At 48.5% G+C, this 27,366-nt stretch overlaps 1 protein-coding gene across 2 annotated transcripts in view; it reads right to left on the bottom strand.

Moving 5' to 3' along the window:
* The window catches only part of CUNH1orf226 (chromosome unknown C1orf226 homolog), a 308,187-nt gene that overhangs the window by 74,133 nt on the left and 206,688 nt on the right, over positions 1–27,366 (bottom strand). Inside the window, exons 3-4 of one of the 2 annotated variants that reach the window (XM_039245966.1) lie at positions 17,635–17,727; positions 4,616–4,689 (exon numbers count right to left, since the gene is read on the bottom strand). In XM_039245966.1, coding sequence (XP_039101897.1) covers positions 4,616–4,689; positions 17,635–17,727 — 167 coding nt within the window. The remainder of the gene's footprint in view (positions 1–4,615; positions 4,690–17,634; positions 17,728–27,366) is intronic. The other variant, XM_039245967.1, reaches the window with a different exon arrangement.

Raw genomic sequence — 27,366 nt, 5'->3', positions numbered from 1 at the left:
ATGCATTAAAATTTAAAGTTAAAATCTGAGTCAATAAAAGAGGATTCCGCTACTGATGGTGGTGAAGGTATTTCTTTCAGTTCGGAAGGATGTACTGTACCACAAAGGGGTTTTCTGCAAGCAAATGCTGCAGCGACCCAGCGTTTCATAAAAACCCAAAGCGAGTGTGTATTCTCCGGCAATGCCAGTCCATCACACCAGAGGGGTTCCTGAGGGGAAGAAACAGTATGCAAAGAAAGCACACTTGTAAACGTTCCCATATTATCATGATGCTAAATGTTCTCACTGATGATGAAATGGGGTGTATGGTTTAGAATAAAGTCCTCTTTCATCCACCCACAACAACGGACCTACAAATTTACAAGTACAGAGGCTAAAAAGACCCAATTTAATACATGAGTGGGAAAGAAGTATCCAGAAGCCTGGGAGAGCACTGGGGAAACTTCACTCCTGTGTCCATATATGTGGGCTGCTGAGTTCTGAGAGATTAGGAAGAAACCACGGGATACCCTCACCCAGAAAGTCTGCTGGCAGGGGTGAGGGGGTTGCCAACTAGATCTCAGGGTTGTGACTCCAAGCCCTATGTTGGGCGTGGAGTCTACCTTAAAACTAAAAAAATGTTTTATACTTGTTGGGATGAGCACTGGGTGTTGTATGTAGGGGATGAATCACTGGAATCTACTCCTGAAATCATTACAGCACTAGATGCTAACTGACTTGGATGCAAATTAAATGAATTAATTAATGTAAAAGAAATTTAAAAAAATTTTAAATTATATTTTATTAAAATTTATTTATTTATTTTGAGAGAGACAGAGACAGAGTGGGGGTGGTAGAGGGGCAGAGAGCGAGAGAGAGACAGAGAGGGAGGGAGGGGGGGGAGAGAGATAGAGAGAGAGAGAGAGAGAGAGAGAGAGAAATATCCCAAGCAGACTCTGTGCTGCCAGTGCAGAGCCAGATGCAGGGATCAAACCCACAAAGTCGCAAGATCTGACCTAAGCTGAAACCAAGAGTTGGAGACTTAACCAACTGAGCAATCCAGGTGCACCCCCCAAAACTACTGTTAAAAATTCACTTTAAAATGTAAGATTTCTTTGCTGTTTTCTACCCTCCCACCAAGAAGCACATATATTTTTGAAAAGATTTCATTTTTAAGTAATCTCCACACCCAACATGGGGCCTGAACTTAGAACTCCAAGATCAAGAGTCACAAAAGCATACTTCTTCTTAAAAGTGAATGAAAAACGATTTGCCATACCAATACTAATTGAAAGTAGTCTTTGAAAAAGAAGAATAGTTAGAAGATAGACTACCCGATTTCAAAAACTTTGTAAAAGTCTATTAGTGGTTTTTTTTTGTTTTGTTTTGTTTTGTTTTTTTTGAGAGAGAATCCCAAGCAGGCTCCATGCTGTCAGTACAGAGCCCAATACAGGGTTCAAAGTTACGAACCATAAGATCATGACCTAAGCTGAAATCAAGACTTGGATGCTCACCTAACTGAGCCACCCAGGCCCCGCAAACCCACAAGATTTTTTATTAAGCTACAAGACACTGTCCTTCTGGCATCAAGACAGACAACTGGATGGATGGAAGAATAATGAGTTCTCAAATAAATTACACAGAGAGGGTAATGGATCTTCAACAAAGCTACTTCAGCTGACAAAGAACAGTCTTTCCAACAAGGGAGGCTGGATCTGGACATCCATGTACAGGAGGAAAACAAAACCTTTGATGTAGCCCTTACATTGTATTAAAAAATGAATCAAAGTAGATTATACACCTAAATATAAAGCTTAGAAGAAAGTCTTTGTGATCATAAGTCAGTCAAAGGTTTCTTAGCTATGATACCACAAACAATCCATACATTTAAAAAATTGATGATGTGGACTTCATCAAAAGTAAACTTCTGCCCTTCAAAGGACACTGTTAAGAGAAAAGATAAGCCAGACTTGGAGAAAATATTTGCAAACCAGGTACCTGATAAAGGGTATGCATTCAAAATTTATCACGAGCTCTCAAAATTCAGTAAGAAAACAAAAACACCACAACCAAAAGGGGGCTAATGATTTGAACAGATGCTCAACAAAAGATACACCAAAGGCACAGAAGATGAAAAGATGCTCAACATCATTACTCATTAGGAAATGCAAATGAAAACCACCATGAGATCTTAATACACACCTACTTGAAGGGCTAAACTTTAAGACTGACAATACCAGATGTTGGCAAAGATGGGCAGGAAGTGGAAGTCTCAAACTCCACTAGCGGTACTATGTCATTAAAAATAAATAAATAAAAGTGGGGTGCCTGGGTGGCTCTGTTAGGTAAGCATCCAACTTCAGCTCAGGTCATGACCTCACGGTCTGTGGGTTCGAGCCCACATCAGGTTCTGTGTTGACAGCTCAGAGTCTGAAGCCTGCTTTTGATTCTGTCTCCCTCTCTCTCTGTCCCTCCCCAGCTGTTCTCTGTCTCTCTCAAAAAATAAACTTAAAAAAATTAAGAATAAATAAATAAAAATAAATACACCCCCTACTGTAATAATCAATCATCCTACTCCTGTGTATTGTCCCAAGAAACATGAAACTGTATGTCCATACAAATACTTGTAGTGAACACAGAAGTTTTTGTTGTAATAGCCCTGCACTGGAAACTACCACCATGTGAATGGCTAAGCACATGGTGCTACACTCATATAGAGGAATACCATTTAATACTAAAAAGGGATAAGCTGTTGACACATACAATGATAAGTAATGACTCCTTAATGAAAGAAGCCAGGCCGCCCAAAATGATACACTGTAGGACTCTGCACAAAATTCAAGAAAAAACAAACCCATCTACAACAACAGAAGAGAGATCAGTAGTTGCCTGGGGTGGTGGGGGGCAGGAGGGTGAGGAGTGGGACAGGGAAGGGTGGGAAGGAAGGATGATAAGTGGGCACACAAGAAAACTTTTGGGGGTGACATACACTCCTCATCTTTACCAAGGTGATGGTTTTAGAAGGGTACATGTCAAGTCAAAACTTCCCAAAGTAATCACGTTACGTATGCTCAATTTTTCTATGTCAACTACACCTCAAAATAAAGCTATTATAAAAAATAAAACTGATGGCCTGTTTGGGCAATGTTGCTAAAACTTTGGGCAAAGACCTTCCAACCAAGCAAAGGCAAGATTCAAGTCCATGCAGAGCGTCCACAATGCAGTGACTCTGCATGTGTGTGGACCACTGCGAAAAAAAAACAAAAATAAAAAACCAAGAAATTCTTCCTTTTGCAAAATGCAAATGACAAGGGTTCATCCATTCACATCCTTCGAGCCCAGTTCCGATGCAATCTGTTTCTTGAAGCCTTTCCTTACTGCTCAAGTAGAAAGTGATTACTCCCCTCCGTGAATCACCCTAACACTTTAGTTAATTTTCAGATATCAGCTCAGCACATTTCTCCATCCACCCATCACACATTTATTAAATGACGCACCCAGGCCAGATGCACAGAGGCTTGGTGCTGGAAACACAAACGTGAGCTGGGCGTAGTTCTTCACCCACAAAAGCCTCGTAGGCTACTGGCTACTGGCCAAAGACTTTAAATGACAATAACACACCATAACGTTTATTTCCACAACATTTAAAAAGTACAACAGGAACCTGGAAAAAGAAATTCATGCTGTCAGACAGTCTTGTGCGGTAGTGACTTGTTCAGGACCCCATCTCCCTCTAGACCGCCGCTCCCCAAGAACGAGGGGCCGTGACTTACTCACTGTAATCATCCACTCAATTGCCCCGCACAGGCCCTGACATGAGAGTTTTACGCTCGAATATTTGTTTGAACGAATGCAAATTTCGTTTCATAGGCGTCTGCTCTTTGACTAGAAGCAGGGCCACCATGTGGCCAACTTGCCAGTTGAGTCCCAACCTTTATCCATTTTGTCATCCAAAGCAAGTCATTTGAGAGGAGATAAAACACTTAAATCTAGGTTTTCCCAAATCCCACAGGAAGAGCTCCTACCCATTCTGTCAGTGAAGGAAACAGCAAGGAGTAGGGGTGGGGTGGATGGGGCTTGGTCAGCAAAGTCTAGGACACAAGAGGTACATGGTGAATCAAGGTCCCGCCATGGGTCTAAAGCGGGCCCTGGTGCCCCGTACTGTGACCACCAGGTATTCCTCTGTCCAGCGAGCACACAGCTTATCTCTAGAGGAATGCCAACAGTCTCACTGTGAAAGCAATTTCTAGGGATTATATGTGGGACTTTCTGCTTTTCCAAAAGATCACAAACCTTTTATCTGCACTCAGTTTCTGAAGGGGCAGAGAGTGGAACAGATACGCAGTTACGAAGTTTCAGTTGAGATGAAACTAGCACAGAATGGAAAAGTCTCACACTACAACCAAAAGATCTGGCCTAAACATCAAGCAGAAATCCTTCACCATTTCCAGACAGTGCAATTGAGCCTAAGAAGAATTTTCCACTCAGTGTTAAAGACAAGGTAGATTTGCATCTTGTACTTGCATGTATAGAAACCACGAGTCTTGGAAGGGAAATGCAATAGAAAGTTATCTGGATTTGTCTGGACCCACAGGCCGACAGCTCCAGGGGCCAGCTGGTGGGGAGGGGCTCTTACCGGTAGATAGGGTCCTGCATCACCAGCATCTTGGTCTCATCCCACGTCCACTCCTTTTTCTGCAATAAAAGAAGCTGTAAATGAATAAGTTAGGCTTGTCCTCCACTACAGAACCGGGGCACACACTGGGCTACTAACGGCTACGCAAATGCATTTGCTTCTGGCCCGACTTCTAAGAGTGCCCAGTGCTACAAAGGCCATGCAGAAAATGTTGTGTCTGGTCTGAGCAGTTTCCTTCAAACACTTTAAGGAGACTATCTCTCCCGGGCACAGAAGGCAGGTGGCGCCCCAGATGGGAGAAGGAAGGGCACCTGTGGGACTCAGTCGGTGAAGCATCCGACTCTTGGTTTTGGCTCAGGGTATGTCTCATGGTACGTGGGTTTGAGCCCTGCATCAGGCTCTGCACTGGCAACGTGGAGTCTGCTTAGGATTCTTTCTTTCTTTCTCTCTCTCTCTCTCTCTCTGCCCCTCCCCTGCTCACTCACTCACTCTCTCAAAATAAATATTAAAAAAAAAAATAAGGGAGAAGGGGGCAGAGCTGTGAATGGCACCATCAAAAGCAAAGAAGTGCAGCTCTCGCCCTCCCCTCCTCAAGGGGGGAAAAGCGGGACGGGACCGAAGCCCGGAGAGTTAACCAGTACATGCGCAGGTCCCCTGGAGGGCAGTCGTGCCGGGGGAAGCTGACTCACGGTGAACACAAAGGAGAGCCCTGAGCAGGTGGGGATGAAGACAGGGACCAGGACAGGGATGGGGGCGAGGGGTGGGGCAGAGGAGTCAGGGGCAGTAAGTACCAGAGACCCCAAGTGCTTGATGAGGGGAGGAGTACCCCCACGTGTCGAGGAAGCACCGGGTCAGAGGCCACCACCTCCTAGGTCCCAGTCCCCAGGCACGGGGGGCCCCTTCGCTGGCCTTTGCCGCAGAGGCAGTGCTGCCCAGGACGACCGGGGAGTCGCACCCCCTCTCTCCGTGAACACGGATCAAGCAGAGGGAAAGGCAAGCAGGTGTATGTGGGATGAAGTACCGTTTAATGAGCGCTGTCAGCTCTGTGAGTTTGCCAGAGAGCACAGGGCGGTGGCTCTCAAAGCGCTAGGGTGTGAAGATGGAGGCCTCCCCCAGGGGCCGGGGGACCGCGCTCAGGCCCTTTGGTGACATTAAGAAGCATTTCTCCAGCAGACACTCAAACACAACCCTGTACACACCTGCCAGGTACCAACACACGCGTGTGTGCACACACACACACCATTTCACCCCCAAATTCTGAGTCAATACCCAAGCCAGCCCACAGAGGTGGATTTTCCACTGGCTTACAAGCATTCAGTATCAAATGCTGTTTCACAGACAAGGAAACTCGGCTTCAGGAATGAACTATTTTGGGGGGCACCTGGGTGGCTCAGTCGGTTAAGCCTCCAACTCTTGATTTCGGCTCAGATCCTGATCTCACGGTTCGTGAGTTCAAGCCCCGCACTGGGCTTTGTGCCAACAGTGTGGAGCCTGCTTGGGATTCTCTCTCTCCCTCTCTTTTCTCTGTTCCTCCCCAACTCTCTCTCTCTCTCTCAAAATAAAATAAATAAATAAAGAATTAACTATTTTTTCAAAAGTGGCCTTTCTATAAAGGCTACTCCCTGCCCTGTAAGATGTTAGTACAGGAATGGTCCACTTGGAGCAAATGAGAAATAAGGAGAGAACACCTTTTTCTAAACGAGAACCCTCCAGATGTATATAAATACTGTCGATCCAGACCCTCCTCTTTATACTAAAACAGCCCAGGCCGTGCAAACATTCCTCACCAGACTAAGTCTTCTGGACTTCTCACTACCCTAGTTGGCCTTTTTTTATACACCCTTTTTAAAACAAAAAAATTAACGTTTATTTTTGAGAGAGGGACAGAGAGCAAGTCGGGGAGGGGCAGCAAGAGAAGGAGACACAGAATCAGAAGCAGGCTCCAGACACGGGGCTTGAACTCACAAGCCGTGAGATCATGACCTGAGCCGAAAGTGGAAGTTAATTGACTGTGCCACCCAGGCGCCCCATGGATGCCTATTTTAAACACACAATATAATTGTTCACCATAGGAATTCTTCACACAGCAAAAAATAAGGTTTAAAATGTGGCCTGATTCGGGGGCAAAGTGTAATAAAATATTAATTAAATATTAAGTTAAACCACATCTGTATTTATGGCCATGGATCCTGCCTGAAGTTAACTTAATTCAGTTAGCAAGGTTGAGAAAGCACCTCCTCTCTGCCGCTGAGCCCATTTATTTACATCTCGTTTCAGCAGCTGTAGGTTTTAGTTCTAATGTCTCCATTCCGTTCTTCTTCCCTCTATTTCTTTGCAGAGACTTTCTACTTCTTCTGTGTCAAGAGCGTAACTGCTCGTGGAAGTACCTTTATGATGGCTGCCTTACCACCTCTGTCAGATGATCTAACACCTGTCGCCCTGGTCCTGGCATGTCTTAGTTATCTTTTGTCCATTCAAGTTGAGATTTTCCTCATTCCTGGTATAGCAAGTGATTTTCAATCGAAATCTGGACATTTCAGAAAACATTTTTTTTATTTGTTTATTTTGAGAGATGGGGGAGGGGCAGAGAGAGAGACGGAGAGAGAATCCCAAGCAGGTTCCACACTGTCAGCACAGAGCCCAACTCAAGGCTCAGACTCATAAACTGTGAGATCATGACCTGAGCCGAAACCAAGAGCTGGATGCTTAACAAAGTGAGCCTCCCAGACGCCCTGAAAATAGTTTACTTTTAAAAGGGGGGCTAGTTGGGGCACCTGGGTGGCTTAGTCGGTTGAGCGTCCGACTTTCGCTTAGGTCATGATCTCGTGGTTCATAGGTTGGAGCCCCGCGTCGGGCTCTGTGCTGACTGCCAGCTCAGAGCCTGGAGCCTATTTCAGAGTCTGTATCTCCCTCTCTCTCTCTGACCCTCTCCTGCTCACGCTGTCTCTCTCTCTCTCCTAGAAATAAATAAAAATATTTAAAAAACAATATTAAAAAAATAAATAAATAAATAAAAGGGGTACTAGCAGGGGCGCCTGGGTGGCTCAGTTGGTTAAGTGTCTGACTCTGGCTCAGGTCATGACCCCGCGGTTCATGGGTTTGAGCCCCGGGTTGGGCTCTGTGCTGACAGTGCAGAGCCTGCTTGGGATTCTCTCTCCCTCTCTCTGCCCCTGACCTGCTCATACTCTCTCTTTCCCCCTCTCAAAGTAAACAAACCTAAAAAAAAAAAAAGAACAATTTGATTCTTCTTCTCTCTTGCTCTGAAATCATTTCACATAACTCCTCGTTTTCAAATGTTGTAGAGGGAAAAAAATTATACCACACACACACACACATCACCCCCTCCTTACTTTACTACATGGAAATAAGTATCCTTTGAAGGAAAATATTTTAGGAAAAAATGTTCTTTTTTAAAAAAGTTTATTTATTTGAGACAGAACGAGTGGGGGCAGGGGCATAGAGAGAGGGAGAGAGAGAGAGAATCCCAAGCTGGCTCGGCACTGTCAGTGCAGAGCCCGATGCGGGGCTCAAACCCACGAACCGTGAGATCATGACCTGACCTGAAGTCAGACACTTCAGCGACTGAGCCCCCCAGGCGCCCCTGGGTATATTAATGACCACTACTGCAGCCAAGCCGTGGCGAACAGAAGTGGAACTTAGTTTTATGGTCTTCGGAAACTCACACGCTCTCACTTCTATCTGAAAGCATTTTTTGTTTTTTGGAAAGCTCAGAAATAAGGACGTGGGAGCCTTGGTGGCGACATGTGGGAATTTTCAGTTTTGTTTACCCACTGGCTGTAGTCTCCCAGATACGCCAGAAAAGGAAGACATTTCACGTCCCGGTGGGAGTGAAAGGAGAGAGGAGGGAGGGAGAGGGGAGCATCCCCAATGCCGTCAGCCCCGTTGAGGCAGAGGGGGCCTCACAGCTGTGTTTACCACCCACACCGGGAGCACCAGCAGGATGGAACAAGCCGGTCTTCAGCCTCCTTCGACCAAAGGCCCAGACTCAGGCGGGCCTCACTGGCACCGTTCGGAGTCCCAGCAGGTAAAGCAGGGAGGCCCGTAAGCGAGGCCCAGGGAGGCAAAGGTCGATGCCCTCATTAGATCCCTAAATATAAAGGAATGGGGAGGGAGGAATGTTAGCAGAGAGGGAGCGCCCTAGCGGCAGCTGTCTGGCCGTCTGCCAGCCCCCCACCCTGTACCCACACACCTGTAACTCCCTTCTCTCACTTGTTCCCTCTGCGCCTGCCAAGGGCACCCACGGCATGGCTGGGCCTTCCAGGAGGCCCCTGAACTAGAGTTCACTAGCCCGTGTCTCTCTGTGCCTTCTCCCCCATCGGTCTCCCTTCCCCCTTCTCTTCTTCTTATCAATTCCTTACTCCAGGGGAATTTAAACAGTCATCGGGATAGAGCAGCTTAACGTGAGGGAAGGCTCTGCATCATCTGTTTTTTTAAATGTTTATTTATTTTTGACCGAGAATGAGAGAGAGAGAGAGAGAGAGAGAGAGAGAGAGAGAGAGAACATGTATGCATGAGTGGGGGAGGGGCAGAGAGAGAGGGAGACACAGAATCCGAAGGAGGTTCCAGGCTCCGAGCTGTCAGCACAGAGCCCGACATGGGGCTTGAACTCATGAGCCATGAGATCATGACCTGAGCTGAAGTTGGATGCGTAACTGACGGAGCCGCCCCGGTACCTCTCCATCATATTATTGACTAGTCAGAACTTTCTAGAGAAAACAGTTGTCACTGCAGGAGTGTGCCCTACAGACCTCCCATTACAGGGAGTTTAACCAAGGACCCCAGGGTGTCATTCCGAGACCTGTCCTCTCGCTTCAGCTAGGGACCCTGCTTCCGGGACGCTCCCGGCCCATCAGGGGTGCGCAGGGGTGCGCAGGGCAGGCCCGTTCCTGGGAGACAGAGGAGTCCACCCACGTGACGTTGGCTTCGCAACCTCCTGACAGACTTGCCAAACTGCCATCTACGCGACTTTCATCCACCTTTCCTTCCTTCCTTGCTCTCTCCTCCACTTAGAATCAGGCCCGCCCAGAAATGGGACAGCTACCAGCCTCTCCCAGGGCCTCCCCCATTTTCTCTCACAGGAACTCAATCCTATCTTGGCATGGGCTTTTTGGAGAACCTAGAATAACACGAAGTGAGAAAAACACAGGAAAGTCATTCTATAGCTGCTTCATTTTCTATTCTCGCAAGAAATTCTCCACTTGAAACGGGAGAGAAGTCTTCTTTTCATTTAATAATGTTTATATAATGCTTTCTTCACATTATCAAAATTGATCTCAACCTTAAAAGTAAATATGAAGTCTCAGAGATGGTAACTTCCTTCCATCTGAGTTCACCTAGTCCGGTGGTAATTAAACCCAACACGCATACCTCTATGACCTATGTTCTATGTTCTTTTTGCTACTCCAAGTGATGGGATCAAAGAATGTCACTCTCCATCTCCTGCAAAAGGTAATGGGCTTGCAAGGTATGCTTCTGGAAGACTACTGAATGGGGTAAGCACATCCTACATCTAGTGAGTGCAAATGGCCAGTCCTCCATGGAAAGTTACAGCCATTTTGACATTCCAAAATCTCCCGGCAAGGAGTATCACGTGGGAGCTATGTCAGAGGTAGGTCTGCCTTGAAGGGCCAAAAACACAAAAGAGAGTTAGGGATAATCATAGCTGTACTGTCTCCCTTTGGAGCCCAGAAGTGGATATGGCATCTTTGAAGCTCTTCCCCAAAAGCAGAGGAATAATCTGATTTGAGATTTATATCCTGCCCTTACCGGAAATTATCAGTAGGCACACTGTAAAGTCTGTAAGCTTTACCATTACTCATGGTCCTGCCAGCAACGGGGACTTCTTAAACAAAAACCAAAACAAAAACAAGGGCGCCCGGGTGGCTCAGTCGGTTAAGCATCTGACTTCCGCTCAGGTCATGATCTCATGGTTTGTGGGTTCGAGCCCCGCATTGGGTTGTGTGTTGACAGCTCAGAGCCTGGAGCCTGTTTCAGATTCTGTGTCTCCCTTTCTCTCTGCCCCTCCCTTACTTGCACTCTGTCTCTGTCTCAAAACTAAATAAACATTTAAAAAATTAAAAACAACAACAAAAAAAACAAAACAAAAATGAAAAACCCAAACCATAACCTTGCAAAAGTCTTATTAACTCAGCTTGACAAGTTCTCTAGGCTTCCAGACAGAACAGGATTAGTCTGAAAATATAGCTCTCACTCATCTTCTGGCATAACCTATGGATACCGGATATAGAAAATGCATTTCAAAACTGAAGTGCTTGTAAATTCTCACACAATGTACGCAATTAGCAGAAAACAAAGCAGCTCTGGAAGTCTAATAGGGTAGAAAGAAGACCATACCAAGTCTAGTCCCGGGTCCATCAGTGACCAGGAGGTAACCCTACGACAGTCCCTGGGCCTCTCTTGTTGACTTGCTTACTAATCACCCAGGGGATGAGACTAGACCATTTTTGAAGTTCCTTCTCCTAAATCCCGCTTCTGTAATTCTAAGTGCCTTCTTTTCTTACCCAATTAGATTTCAGCTCTGTGTTTCCATAATAGCAAAGGCTTCTCTTTGGACAGGGAACTAGTTTTCCTGCGATGTGAGAGCCCAGTTGACAGAGTACAGGCTAGAAGTTAGAGACCCTGGATTAATTAGTGAGACATTTCCCATAGAGTGGCTGTTCTCCAAGCAGCCTGAAGAGGGAAGCGCACACACGGGAACATGGTACTGGGAAGAATCCATTTATTTGAGAAAGACAGAGCTGGTTCAAACCTTGACTTCACCTGAGGGGATGTGAGGTCTTGGGCAAGTTGCTCTGTCTTCTTTCACGAAACGAGCATCAGAATGGTATGCACCTCACAGGGTGATGGTGACCATTTCATAAGCGTACAGCGCACCAAAGAGGCCTGGCAAACAGCAGGTGCTCAGTATCAGTGCTATTACTGTCAGCTGGGCTCACTACCATCTTAGTGTCATTACTTTCATGAGTTTTCTCCTCTCATCTTCTACCTTCCCAAACAGATGAAACAGGATTAGAGAGAAGACAGGGTCCCTGCCCCTAAAGGCTCACAGCTGATGCGGGAAAGTTATAAATCACCATCACGCAATCCTGTAGGAGCTATCGGCCTATGTATGCGGATAGTGCCTTAAAAAATCATTTTGCTGGAAAGGGTCCATGTCTAATACCCTCACAGATCCTATTCAGTTCCATAACCATGGCAAACATGCAATGAATATTTGTTAATGAGAACGATGGAGCCTTTCTAGAATGTTGCCTTAGGAGATCCCAACTAAGTTACTGGTTTAGAGGAGAAACCACACGAAACTGAGACCCCCTCATGTCCTTCTGTAGAAAAATCCTTTGGACGAAGTTCAAGACTAATCCTTCTTACTGAGAAGTCCACTCCCTAGCAGAGAGTGCTACAGTGTTATTCCAGGATTATAATGAATAATCATTATATACACAGCAGAGCTAATTACTTGGGTTTGGCTGGGAGTTGAAGGAAATGTACTGATTGGAAGATGACAAAGCCCCTTAATAGTGGGGTTCACACCACAAATATAAACCAAGAGTCACAGCAATTTGAGAATCATTATCTACTGGCATCAGTTCAAGATGGCAGCCTTTTTAGACATTTGCTAATCTAACCAAAAAGATATATATTTTCTTTCGTCTCAGTGAGAGAGAATCACAAAACATTTGGCTATCGCCTACACTAGAATCAAGTATTGCAGACCAGAGTCACTGAGCAAATCCTACTCACAATTCCACCGGAGGTAATGACTTCCACTGAGGCCTTTCTAAGCTTGGGAAAGTCTCTTGCCCTTGTTTCTTCAAACGCGCAAATTGACAGGAGGAGGAAGAGGGAGGGGAATGTGATGGCCAAAAGTAACAAACGAGACTTCATTTGATCCAGTTGCTAAGTATTTAGTCCCTCCTGATTTGAGGACGTCACCCCATGCAAATCCTGTTCACTCATCTAGCTGGCCAACAGCCTCAACAACTGAAAACACACCATACGTGCCAGGTGCCCGAGTAAGTGCTGAGCTGACAACAATGGCCCCTGCCCTTAAAAAGTTCTTGGGAGAGCAGGGAATCCCTGTAATCACACGCCTCTCCCCTCCCACCCCTGCCAGGATGCATTCCACCATTCACCCGACAAAGACAGGCGGTGGGCCGGGGTAGGGCGGCTGCCTTGGGAAGCGTTTGACCTCAGAGGATCAGGAAGCAACAACCCATAAACCCACCTGGCCTGTGGGGTCTGCTTCACCTGTAACTCAGTCGGCTTCAAGGACCTAAGTAAGTACAGGTGACCCACATAGATGTACGTGAGCAGCGAAGAGCACGGTTCCAGACCTGCTGCAGAATATTCCAGCTGGCTACGTGAAAGTCATCACCTAATATGACTCTTCAGAGTTGAGGCTCGAGAAGGCAAAACAACTTGCCAACGGCCACACAGCGAGGAAGCCAAGAGCCAGGACTGGGAGCCAGGTCTTCTTTCCTCAGCCAAGGGCTCTGTCCAGCACGCCGATGAACGCAGTTAAAAATCAATGTGTTTGGGGGCGCCTGGGTGGCTCCGCTGGTTAAGCGTCTGACTTCAGCTCAAGTCATGGTCTCACAGTTTGTGGTTCGAGCCCCATATCAGGCTCTGTGCTGACAGCTCTGAGCCCGGAGCCTGCTTCGGACTCTGTGTCTCCCTCTCTCTCTGCCCATCCCCCATTCGCACTCTGTCTAAATCAATGTGTTTACATTTTGACGGACGACTGCAGCACATTCACAGACTTGTCAGTTTTGGATGTCAGGCTGTCCCTAGACCGGTGCCCACGGCTGAGTATCAGCCAGGACTTCTTCTACACATTCAGCTCGCTGCCAAGAGCTCTCATTCTTGACCTGATGAGGACGGCTGTCACCCAAATCTGCAGACTGTTCCATTTCCCTGGAGACAAGTGGGGCACCTCTATACCCGGGCCCTCTCAATTCTAGAGACAGAGAGGCGCACAGACATCGAGGCAGTAACAGCACACTCCGAGAGCAGAGGACGGCCACGTGGGAACAAGCCGACACAAAGGCTGGTGGCTGTTAACGCGCATGCATCTGTCGGAGGCAGCACACGTCATCGCTGGGATTACAGGCATTCTCCGCCTGCAACCAGGCGGGCGGGGAGAGCACAAGACCGAAGCCTTCTCTTTCCCTAGCCTGGTATCAGAGGTAGCAGATCGAGGAAAGACCAGTTAGATCACCTCTTTCCCAGGCCAGCTGGAGGGGAACCTGCACCAGCAATTACCAGGGATGGAGTTTCAAAATGAGTCACAAGGGCCCACAGGCTCCCTGGGGAAGACGCTTCTCTAGCTCAGCTCTCATTACCCAGTGGGACGGGGGCCAGCTTCTCTGCCAGGGGACACTCAGCACACAGGTGTCCTGACGTGCAGTGTGACCTCGGGTAAAATGTTTAAGACTCTTTGACGTCATTTTTTTCCCAGGTAGAGTGGGGGGTGGGGATGCTGCATATGGTACGTAATCTGTGAGGGGTACAGCAACATGGGAAATAAGATTGTCCCTTAAGGGCAAAACCACAAAATTCCATCATAAGGGATCAAATCAGAGGTAAAAGAGGCTGCCCGAAAGGGACAGAAGAGGCCCCGCGACAGCAGACCTTGAAACAGAACCTAACAGGGGCGCCTGGGAAGCTCAGTTGAGCATCTGACTTTGGCTCAGGTCACGATCTTGTAGTTTGTGAGTTCGAGCCCCACATCAGGCTCTGCGCTGACAGCTCAGAGCCTGGAGCCTGCTTCCGATTCTGTGTCCCCCTCCCTCTCTGCCCCTCCCCTGCTTGCTCTCTGTCTCTGTCTCTCAATAATAAATGAATGTTAAAAAGTAAAAAAAAAAAAAAAAGGCTAGTTCCTACTGTGGCTGAGGAACTAAATTTTAAGAAACAGAACCCAACTGAAAGATGATGACAGAAGTGTGCGTGATGGGGGAAGGGGGCCATGCCTAGAGGGTACCGAAGTCAGTGGTGAGTCTGTGGGACAGACCCACGGACAGCACGTGCCTGACAAGGTCCCCCCAACATCCTGGGGGCCCGTTCATCACTGAGCCAGACAGGAGGAAACACTCCCCCCAGGCGGTCAGCGGACCCCTCCACTCCAGGCTCACCAGGGCACCTCCAACAACCTGCCTTCCCATGGCACTTGCCTCCCGTAGAGAGAACCCAGATTTTCAGGCTCGTGGGACTAACGTGAGCCTCTGGTCCGGGCAACCACTCGACGTCTCGGAGAGAATAAAGGAACCGGCGGGCTGGGCTCCCCATCAGACTCTTTGGAGCCCTGTCAGTGCGGGTCAGCATCTGGTCAGGTTCCTAACTTCGCACGGGAGGAGAGGCTTGGGCTTGGAAAGGCCGACCGATTGGTGTCTGGCTGCGGTGCGGGTGGCTGTCTTCCCCGGGGGGCTGGGGACCATGGGTGCCAATCACGTGTCCAGCAGGTCTCATGAAGGATGGATGAAACGGGCGGGGAAGCACCCTGTGGTGTAGAAAGGGCCCTCACGCCACAACTATTACTTCGTTGAGTAGAACCCGAGGGTGCTAAGCCAATGGGTCACCCTCACCCTCCACGGAGGGCTGAGCACAGCTCTATGGCACATGTGACAACAGCCAACCTGTGACTCAGCCTGGCGGCCACAATCATAAACTTAGATTGCCCTGACCCATGTTTTTTTCTGAGGTATCTCTCGCTTTTATTTTAAAAGATTGTTTTTAATGTTTAATACTTATTTTTGAGAGAGAGACAGTGCATGAGCAGGGGAGGGGCAGAGAGAAAGGGAGACACAGAATTGGAAGCAGGCTCCGGGCTCTGAGTTGTTAGCACAGAGCCTGATGTGGGGCTTGAATTAAACCATGAGATCATGCCTGAGCCGAAGTCGGACACTCAACCGACTGAGCCACCCAGACGACCCATCTCACTTTTAAATTCACATGGCTGTCATCTGGGATTTATTTAACTGGGGCCCAGGGACACCACCCCCTGATGGGCTTCTGCTTGCTTCAGCCACTCTCCTGCTCAGGGACTCCTAAGAGGAGCACAGCACTCTAAAGGTGTCTACCCGTGGGACGGTTAACCACTGTGTGCACGTATGTACAGCGGGGGAGGGGCAGACAAGAGACCCCTGGAGCAAGAACAAGATGAGGACTGTCGTCCCGCTGTCGTGTATAAAGTCAAAAACATATAATAAGCTATTACAAATTCCCTACTACTCATGACCTTTTAAAGTGTTCTTTACAAACAGTGTATCATGTGCTATTTTTTTCCCCTACGTGCTTCCGACCTCACGGCCATAATGCTTTCTAGAACCATCCTTAAAGATATTTAGGGAACATATGAGAACAAGTTTTAATACATGGGAGACCTTTTTTTAAATTTTTCTAAAACATTTATGTATTATTGAGAGACAGAGCCTGAGAGTGGGAAGGACAGACAGGGAGGGAGACACAGAATCCAAAGCAGGCTCCAGGTTCTGAGCTGTCCGCACAGAGCCTGACGTGGGGCTCGAACTCACCAACCATGAGATCGTGACCTGAGCTGAAGTCGGTCGCTCAACTGACTGAGCCCCCCAGGCGCCCCTACATGGGAGATCTTTGTAAATGTCCAGCTGTCCAGAGGAAAAATGGGCCACCTGAGGAAGCAGTCAAGTCCCCATGCCTGCGTGCTGTCTAATCATACGTTGGGTAATGTCTTTTGTTGAGGACATGGAGCAGATTTAGATCCTTGGATTGCCAACACCCTTCAACACCCCTCTCAACCACTTGACTGTCCAAGCTCACGACACCTACAACCATGCCCTTGTCTTTACTTTCATAGGCCCCGGACTCAAGGTCTGCCTTGATTCCCACTTGGATTAACAGCATCTTAGGTTTGGAACCAAAGGTAGCTTGAGAGTTGTATTCAACATCCCCAGGAAATGGTGCTACCATCGATACATAGGAAGCAAAGCTATCATAAATAAATTTTAAAATAGGTATGGGCAGAGTCAAGAAACAAGGAAACAAGTAGATTCTTCATATATCCTCCATCAACCAAGCCCCTTTCCGTTTCTTTCTTGAAACATACACTCTACCCTCTGCCAATATGGAAACCTCGCTCTTCCCAGGGTAACATCATTCTCCCACAGCACGACCCACTAACAGCCATGTGTTTAAGCAGCGTACACTCACACACTCGCTTGTCTCACCCCAGCTCCCAGGAATGCCCCCCACATGGCTCAGTCCCTCCTTCCTTTCCTCCTGCCTTGGCCACGGCCCAGCCTTCCTGCACACTGAACAGCAGCGACGGATGGGTCTTTTTTTTTTTTAATGTTTTTATTAGAGAGAGAGAGCAAGCGAGCAGGGGAGGGGCAGAGAGAGATGGAGACAGAATCCGAAGCAGGCTCCAGGCTTCGAGCTGTCAGCACAGAGCCCGATGCCGGGCCTGAACCCACGAACCGCGAGATCATGACCTGAGCTGGAGTCGGACGCCTAACCGACTGAGCCACCCAGGCGCCCCTCGACGGATGGGTCTTGAAGGACTATTCAAATAGATGGGCTGAAGTGGCAGCAACAGGACACACGATGGGGCTGGGTGTCACCTCAGGTAGGACTGAGGGTCATTCCTGGGACAGAAGGGGACAGCTGCTAATGGAGCTTCCTCGTCCACTCCCGCCAAACCCTCTTATCCGTCATCGCTTGAATTTAAAGTATTTCCTGAGATCAAGACTCAAAGGTACAGTAACAAAATACAAGGATGACAGGAGGTGGGCCCTGTCACCCACGGGACACAGGACTGGTGGAGCCAATCGGCTGCCTGGGCCATGGGCCTCTGCCTCACTTCTCTCGACACCAGGGCTGGTCCAGGCAGCCCACTCCCTAGATGAGGAAGGACTCCATCCAGAGAGTGGCCTAGAAGGAAAAGGCACCCCACGCCTACCTCTCATGCTCCCTTCTTCACTGCTTTCTGGTTCAGAGTCACTTACCTTTTTCTTCTTCTTCAGGATCACTTTCACGCCATCCACTGAAACCATAATGCTCACCTTCTTCTTCTTGATGTTCTTGGCTTTAAACTCATACTGCAAGAGAGGAGAGAAAGAAGCACAATCCAGTTAGGTCAGGGCACCTGCACGTCCCCAGCTAGCCCATGACCCAGAAAAGAGGGACACAGATGGGCAGAGGGAGCTCCGGAGCTTCTCGGGGGCATAAAAGCAGGTGGGGGTCTGGGTGTCGGCACCCAGCCATCAGCAACAACCGAGGGATGGAGGCAATCCATCCTAACGGGATGAAGACAGAGCCCACTTTCAAAATCTCATCAGAAACCAGAACCTTCCCTCAAAAACTCATTTGATGTTTACTTTTTTAATTAAAAACATTTTTTAACGTTTATTTATTTTTGAGAGATAGAGAGCATGAGCAGGGAGGGGGCAGAGAAAGAGGGAGACACAGAATCCGAAGCAGGCACCAGGCTCTGAGCTATCAGCACAGAGCCCGACGCGGGGCTTGAACCCACTGACCATGAGATTATGACTTGAGCCGAAGTCAGACGCTTAATCACCTGAGCCACCAGGCGCCCCGTCATTCTGACGTTGAATGACATTCACAGCCAGGTTCTTCCTGTGTGTACCCAAAGTCTAGAAACCTGACTCCATCTCCAGTGAAGATTAAAAAGAATTGGTACAGTCTTCAAATCGGGAATTTTTACATATTAAAAAACTATGAACTGTAAGTGATTCCAAGTTCAAGTCCCAAATTCGTTTATCTGTAGGTCAGCTTCCAAGTCTACCCCTAGCCTTATTACCCTGAAATATTCTAGAATATTCTAGCAAGGATCTGACTGAGGATAGTTACAGGGGAGGGCACGACCTCACAACCGGTATGGCTGCTTCCACCAGAGCCCTACACTGCTGAGGGACACTGGCCTCCTCCTCAATCCCAGACATCTTCCCTGTGATATTTTGCCCATTCGTAGCAATTTCTTCTGCATATGTAGACATTGGTAATGGCTGGTATAAGTCTACGTTCTCCTCCCTAAACTTCCTTCTGAGCCCTTATCTGATTTATTAATACTATTTTCATCTGCTCCCCAACTTGGTGGCATCAACTAGCAAGCTAATGAAACATCTGGGCTGCAGGTGAATAATAATACAAGACTCAAGGCCAAGACCTCTATTCCAACCCACAGCCACTCTCCTCTGGGACTTCTTAGGCTCAACACCCTCCTCCATCATGCCACCAGCCAAGCTTGCATTCGGCTCCTCGCCTGCATGTCTAGAACCTAATTAATTAGCGTGGGAAAGAAATGAACCTAACCCAACCTAACATGGTGAAAGCATAACCTACTTTGAAAATCTCTTCAGAAATCCAGAACCTGGGGAGTCTGGGTGGTTCAGTATGTTAAGTCTCCAACTCAGGTCACTGTCTCCTATTCATGAGTTTGAGCTCTGCATCGGGCTCTGCATTGACAGCATGGAACATACATGGCATATTCTCTCTCTCTCTCTCTCTCTCAAAATAAATCAATAAACTTGAAAATAAAAAAAAAAAAAGAAAGAAAAGAAAAAGAAATCCAGAACCTTCCACTCCATTGGTGATGCCTTTAAATACTGCAATTTTATGGGCACCTGGAGGGCTTGGTTGGTTAAGTGTCTGACTGGCTCAGCTCATGATCTTATGGTCCATAGGCTGCAGCCCCACGTTAGGCTCTGTGCTGACAGCCAGAGCCTGGAGCCCATTTCACATTCTGTGTCTCCCTCTCTCTCTGCCCCTCTCCTGTTCGCTCACTCTCTCGCTCTCAAAAATAAACATTAAAAAAAATTTTTTTTTAATACTCTGATTTTAAGGACTCAACTTAGAGCTTCCCACCCTGCCTGCAGCCTGTCCCTTCCACGGAAATCCGAGCTGACCTTACTCTGCTGTGGTCAGTGCTGACGCCCTCGGCTGTCTGCTTCCTGTGGACAGGGACGCGACCCTACTGAAGCAAGATCTTGCTCTTTATACCGCCAGTGAAGGTTCTGGCCTATCGCTGGTCTGAGTTTCCAGGTGACAGCAACAGACACCACCTCCAGCCTGGAGGTCCTCTTCCCACCCGGTCAACAGCCATCCTTCCTTACAAGAGGGCTCGAGAGAGAAGCAAACCAGAGCAGCGGCCACATGGGACGCAAGCATCAGGCTCCGACTCTGCTTCCAGGCAAGTGTGTGTGGGGGCGCGGAGAAGCGTGTCACATGGAGTGTGGCTCGGGACAGGCCCTCAGCACCCCCCCCCCCACGCCACGTCCCGCTCTAGGGCAGCAGCCGTGGGCTGGCGAGGGCCGGAGTGTGCCTGGCATGTGCTTCGGGACCGGGCTGGGATTTGCAGTGTGTCCCCCGAGTGTGGACCCTGCTCCGGTGCGGCGCTCAGTCACCGGAAATGACCCAGGTGGGAGGGCCGCCTTTGGCCCTGTGCCTCCTCGGTGAACCTGACCACACCCACGTTTACCTCCACTCACTTGCACTTTCCCTAAACACAACCTTCAGCGGTGCCTCCCATGGAGCCAAGTCCTTAAATGAGGGCTGCTCCACCAGTCAGAGGTGTGCAGAGGGGTGCGTTTCAGGGAACTGAGGCAGGAGGAAAGAGCCGGAGAGCCCCACAAACACCAGCCGTGGACGAGACCTGCCCTATACTGGTCAATCCTTGCCCGCTTCACTGTCTGGTTTCTTCCACGAGATGACGCACTCCACACACTGCCGCCTTCTGCTTTCCCAGTAGTGATACCAACGCAGGAAATATTAAGTGCCCACGTCCGCAAGGCAGCGTGTCACCCTCCCAGCCCTAGTTTTACTTATTTTATTAAAAACATTTGTTTAATGTTTATTTTTGAAAGTGCGCAAGAGAGAGAAAGAGAGAGGAAGAGAGAGAGAGAGAGAAACAGTGCACACAGGGGAGGGGCACAGAGAGACAGGGAGACACAGAATCCGAAGCAGGCTCCGAGCTGTCAGCACAGGGCCCGACACGGGGCTCAAACCCACAAACCATGAGACCATGACCTGAGCTGAAGTTAGACTCCCAACGACTGAGCCACCCAGGCACCCTACTGTTTAAATTTTTTCCAATATTTGTGAGAGACAGAGCGTGAGTGGGGGAGAGGCAGAGAGAGAGAGAGATAGAGACAGAGAATCCCAAGCAGGCTCCAGGCTCCAAGCTGTAGGCACCAAAGCCTGATGCGGGGCTCGAACCCACAAACCATGAGATCACGACCGTGAGCTGAAGCCGGACGTGTTACCAACTGAGCCCCAGGTGCCCCTCCCAGTCTAGTTTTAGAGAGCACACTGCCTGCTAAACCACCTTGGAGGTCCTCTATTTCCAGAAGCATCTGGTAGCTGACCACGTCTTTCTTGTTTGGTCCACCTCCTTATGGGTTCCACGGTCTGTGGGAGGTTTTTAAAAATCAAGGATCCCCCACCACACTCCAGGGCTGGTGAGAGGCAGCCGGCCAGCACCCTGCCTGTGTATCTGAAACATTATTCCTATAGATCGTGATTTTGACAAGCCAGGCCTTTTAATACCCTGATCTTAAGAGCTGAAGATGCAAGTAAATGTTTTCTTCAGGACAGAAAAGAGCCTCGAAGTCAATCACTGTGCACGACCTTCTAGGCGTGGGCACAGACCTTCTAGGCTACATGGAACCGCATGACCAAATGGCTGTGGAAGAACCTCAGTGACATTGGGGCGCCTGGCGGTTCCATCGGTGATGACTGTGGCTCAGGTCATGATCTCACAGTTCGTGGGTTCGAGCCCCGTGTCAGGCTCTGTGCTCACAGCTGGGAGCCTGGAGCCTGCTTCAGATTCTGTGTCTCCCTTACTCTCTTCTCCTCTCTTGCTTGCGCTCTGTCTCTCTCAAAAATAAACAAATATTAAAAAAAAAATTTTTTTAACTTCAGTGACAGTGACAACACAGGTGTCCCTCCTTACAACTGCTGGCAGAATGTTCTGGAGTGCTTCCAAAGACGGCACGACAGGCATGACATAGGCCCCGTCACAGCTGCCAGTACTACCAGAGTGCCACCTACAAGGGCCCTTGGGTGGGACACATTCTGCATCGATCCCACCTGCTGGGTGGTCAGATGTTCCAAATCCCTTCCAGCCTGAAGAGGAAGGACTCAGATTGCAGTCCTGTCGGAAACTACGGAAATCAAAGGAAATGGAGTATCTGAAAATGCTTAAATATTTATTATCATGCAACCGTTTGTTTATACGGCAATTTACTTGGACAACCGTGTTTTGTTGTGCTCGCTGGAGGGGAGAAAATGGATGTGGAGGCAGAGAGATCATGAGAGTGACCAGGAGAACAGAGAGAAGGGGCTCACAGGGGACAAGCCCTCCTCTTCCCCCGGCTGTGCTGCTCCGAGGGGCGGGAATCTGGTCCACGCAGGCTTTGCTGGGGACTGAGGAACACGGGACCTCAGTCGGGGGCACCGTCTGCGGCTCCGGCCAGCCTCCCGCAAAGCCCATGCCAGCTCTGGAGTCCGTGCCAACAAGCCTGGCTGTCCCCAGATGTGGCCAGGCTGGCCTGATAGATTTGCTGTGCCAGCCAGGGCTCCCCCAGCAAGGACAGAGAAGGCCCTCCAGGACCTGACCTTTGGGGAAATGGAACAATCCAAGTCCTGGAATGCTAACCTCTGACTAGAAAGACGGTGGCGACGTGCCAGGGGCTCAACCCAGAGTTCTGTGCCAACCGGCGAGGCCCACGAATGGGGAGCTGGGAAGAGGGAGGGGTTCAGGTCCGGCAGGAACCAGGAGGACTCTCACTGCTGGAAGGCTGAGGGCAGCTGCAGAACAGAGCATATCCTGAGTCCCCGATGCATCCCTGTTCCCCCAGCTCCTGGAACTGACCCCGTGTGTCTCCATCCCACCCCTGGGGGCCCACAAAGAGGAAGCAGAAGGTCTGCAGCAACTGAGCATGCTCAGTGAAGGGATGAGCCCGGCCCTGGGGCGGAGGACGTACTGTAGAAACAGAAGTAATAGAAGGACTTTCCCAGGACCAGGGGAAGGGTTGGGGCCACACCTCGCCCCCAACAACACACACGACAGTCCACACCCACGACAATGTCTAGCTCCCTGGATTTTTCACAGGGTCTTTGGTTCCTTGTGTACCCACAGTTTTTCTACTGACGTGCTCTCTCACCAGCGACACCAGAAGCTGGCCCCGCATGTTCACCAGGAAATCCATTCTGCCCCTCTTTCTTCCCCACTGTCCCCACCGTGCCTACAGCCACGAGACAAGGTGCCCAGGGGCAACCCCGTCAGGAAAAGAGATTCTGTTTGCAAACGCTGGGGGTGATGCTCTTGGCAGGCAAGGCCTCGGCTTGCACTAGGCTGTGGCCAGTGCCCTTCTAGAATGAGTCCGCTCCACTTCTTGGGAACGACTGCAGGGAACTGAAAAGTGAGCTCTGGTAGCGCCATGGGGCATCTTAATCATATTCCCCCCATCGTCTTGGCTTCAAGAGTGAGAACCCATCTCCATAACCGTAAGCACCTCTACCCAACGGGGGTTTAATGGAAGCCCTTTTGCGAATATCCATCAATTACTACCAAGGTGGCAAGATACAAAATTGAAGGACATCTACATACCTAAGAGGCATTACTGCCAATAACCAAGAAGTGAAGGTAACCTGAGTGTCCATCGACGGATGAACAGATAAAACATGCTACAGTGTCAAGTTGAAGATGTTACGCTCAAGGATCTAGGCTGGCATAAAGGAGCAAGTATCGAATGATCCCACTTCTACGAGGTACCTAAGAGTAGTCAAATGCACAGAGACAAAGCAGAATGGTGTTTATCAGGGGATGGGGGGCGGGAGAGGAGGGGGAGGAGATGTTTAATGGGGACAGACTTTCCATTCTGGAAGCTGAGGAAGATCTGGAGACGGACGGCAGTGATGGTTACACAACGATGTGACTATTGTACGTGAGTGTCCTCAAGCTGTTTTAAGAACAGTTGAAAAGGAAAAGGTTCTATTTTACCACAATAAAAAGATAAAAATCTGTAAACTTCGTACAAAAATACACTGCTCTTCATGGCTAGTCCACTTTAATTCTGCTTGCACATTATTTCTGGCCCTCTCCCACATGCAGGTTAAACACGCCCTACTCTCCCATACTTCTGTGCACTTGTGTTTGTCTATGCCTGGGGTGCCCCCCCCCACCATCTGCTGGGTGGGCTCCTGCTTATCCTTGAATTATCTTCTCCACGTCGAAGACTTGTGGGTCCATGTCCTGTACGCGCCCAAGGCGGGCCATTGGTGTGGTCACTACGACAATCTGCAAGCCTCTATAATCGCTTGCCACCGACTGGCTGTGTACTTTCCGGCTAAGCCATGCCTTCCTCAAGATCAAGAAATAGGATATATCTGCATCCCAGAAAACAGTACCAGGACACAAGAGGGTGATGAATGAGTGTCAATTAAATTCATGAACTCAGTGGACAGTGTTTATTCACAGACCCCCAGAAAACAGGACACTGCCCACAAGGGTGAAATAAATTTTTCAGAAGTTAATTAATGAACAAGTGAAGTTATTAAAACCTAGATTCCACTCTACGGGCATAAGGACTTTAGGATCTGACTTCTTTAATTCTTCCATACTCCACGGCACACTGCTAAGCATCTAAATTTTTGTTTGATCCATACTTGGTTTAATAGTTTAGCTTCCATTATGGGTCAAGGCTGTTCCCAATCATCTGATGGCACAGAGGTCGTGGGGGGTGGGATCCTGCAGATGAATCTATTCTCCGGGCCACCCTGCATCCCTAAGTAAGAGTTCCTGTCCCCGTGGAGCCAGAATCTGGGGGACAGGGTGCCCAAGGGCCATGACCATCCCCAACGCTGCTGGATCACTCAGTGACTTGTAGCACTCAGTCATATGAACTCACAGAAATGTGAGCAAGACAAAGGCCAAAGTCTACTAAATCCAAATTCTGCACTACCTACGCAGTTTCTGGCAAACACTAGGTGGAGACATTTAGTTCCTAATTATCCACCTCAAGCCCAGCACTGAAAGTTGGGTGTAAATAAAATCTCTATAAGCTGAAAAACACTTAAAAGACACCAAGGAGCTACTATTTAAGAAAGGAATATTCATGGCCATTTTATCATAAGTGTAGAATTTAAGTATTTACCCAGTTCTGTAGATCAGGAGATCTAAAACTCAAGTTTTAAATCCCATCTGGCATACCGGTTTTTTGTTATTGGTTTGGTTTTTTGTTTTTATTTTTTAAAGGCAAAATTCCAGACCCAGAGCTCATTCTGGTTGGGCCAGAAGTTGGCACTGTTGGAATATAGGCAGTAATACAAATTACATTGCTCAGAAATAGCACTCTGGGTCCCAAAAGCATATTACAGTAACTCCTTCATATTTTCATTTGCATCTAGAATTGCCTTCAATGAAATCAATGTGTCTTGATCATCTACGTACTGTTTTTTAAAGCGTGGATGCTACTGGTTTTTTTTTTTTTTTAATGTTTATTTTTGAGAGAGAGTGAGTGTGAGCTGGGGAGGGTCAGACAAAAGTTGGGGTGCAGGCTCCACACTGTCAGCACAGAGCCTGATGTGGGGCTCGAACTCACAAACCGTGAGATCTGACCTGAGCTGAAGTTGGACGCTTAACTGACTGAGCCACCCAGGTGCCCTTAAAGTGAGGATACCATAGTTAACAAATGAAATACAGATTTTTCTAAAAGCACCACTGTTGTTTACTATCACTAATTTTCTAAATCAAAGGCACCTAAAATTACAAGCATTATGTCGGGAGCGAAGACAGATGCATGGTAGATATCAGATGTTTGCACAACGTGTCTTATGCATTTTGTATCTCTGAAATATTTCATTAACAAAATGTTAGACAAATACTTGTGTTCAAAATGGTTGGGACCACAAAAGCTGTTTAGGCTCATGAGCAGAAAACCCGAGTCTGGAAGCCACACCTTCTGACTCGTGCCCTGTGCCTGTGATGTTGCCCAACACCTTTTCTTTTTGCTGGCCCGGCCTCCTGGCTCTAGGAAATGAAGTTATTCCTTCATCCCTCCATTTATTCAACATTCCCTGTAACAAGCTCTTTGATGTACAGGTAGCCCAACTTATAACAGACGGAAAAAGAAATTAACTTCACAGGGGCGCCTGGGTGGCTCAGTGGGTTAAGCAGCTGACTCTTGGTTTCAGCTCAGGTCATGATCTCACAGTTCGTGAGTTCGAGCCCCACGTCCTATCACATCAGCTCTGTGCTGACGGTGCAGAGCCTGCTTGGGATTCTCTCTCTGCCTCTCTCTCTCAAAATAAACAAACTTAATAAGAAAGAAAGAAAGAAATTAACTTCACGAATCTGGAATATTTTCAGGCTGCTCAATGGAAAGCCTGCACTGCTCCTCTCCCCCAATTCTTTCCCACACCACTCACGTGGGCTGCTCTCATTTCCTTTGTTGCTTCCTCTTCCCTGTTCCATACCCAGAGACACAGTGACCTGGGAAGGTCACAGAATGCCACTGAGGTCACAAAAACATTGCAACGGGGCCCTCTAAATGTAACAAGGGCTTTGGGGCAGGAAATGCCCAGGTTCTCACTGTTTGCAACACTGAGGAAGGGGAGGGAGGTTCATCCGAACGCAGATGCTCTGGGGGAGGGAGGCCTTTTCAGTGTCGAGAGACCATCAAATGGCAGCGGGCAAATCAAACAGGCCCTTGGCTGGCAGACGGCGGCAGCCTCAAGTGCGGGCAGTTGCGGGCTGTGAACCCAGGGGAGCCTCTGAGTGGTGGCTGGTCCCCGCAGAGAGGAGACAGGCCGGCCCTGGAATACAGCCATCACTTTTTCCAACTGGGAGCACGCGGACGGGTCACGGGGAGCCAAACAACCCAGATGATTAAGGGGCCCGAAGGGGTGATTTGTGGAGCAAGATAAGCACTACGACTAATAATAATCTACGGCCTTCGGGTTGCTTTTCCCTGTGCTGGCTCTCCCAGCGCGCTGCGAATACACAGCAGAACCTTTGTAAGAAAACGCAAGGCAGAGGTGGGCAAAGCACAAATAAATACAGAGCAAGCCCTATGACCAATGGGACCAATTCTGTCTTGCCCACTAATATCTAACCCAGAGGCTCCTCTAAATATTTATGTCTCACATAAGTAGGAAGGCAGGGACATTAAAATAGCCTTTCAGAGGAAGAAAAAAATGTTCCAACAGTATAATTCGTACACACACACACACACACACACACACATCCAGAAGGAATAAAAGTCTGCTGGTATTTAGTAGAGCCATGAATCAAGGATTTAGGGTTTTCTTCCTTGGACCAAAACTGCTTATGAGACAATAATGAACCCTTCTATGTTTCTAAGATATCTTTAAAAGAAGGCAACTGATCATGCGTTGTGACCTCTGTGGGCCCCCCGCCGTCCACCATGCACGTCCCACACCCTTGTAACGTCAGATGAACCAGCCCACACGGAGGGTTAGCAAGTCTCCTGCAGAAACCACGCGTGCACTCTTAGCTGTGGGCAAAGCCACTTAGCTGGAGCACCACCTGTCTATACTTTGGGCAAAGCACCTAACCTCTCTGGGAAGCACCCTTCCCTTCTGTGAAATGGGAGTACTGGGTTCGATTATGCCTAAGAACCTGCCCAGTTCTCAGTGTGACTGTGCAATCAAGCCTTCAGAGCCCATGTACAGCGGTCGTGGCTGGGCCCGTGCCC

Source organism: Hyaena hyaena, unplaced genomic scaffold (genome assembly GCF_003009895.1).
Source record: "Hyaena hyaena isolate Hyena2069 unplaced genomic scaffold, ASM300989v1 scaffold_275, whole genome shotgun sequence".
Lineage (NCBI taxonomy): Eukaryota > Metazoa > Chordata > Mammalia > Carnivora > Hyaenidae > Hyaena > Hyaena hyaena.
Note: the sequence above shows the minus strand (reverse complement) of the source record. Positions and strands in the feature narration are given on the sequence as shown.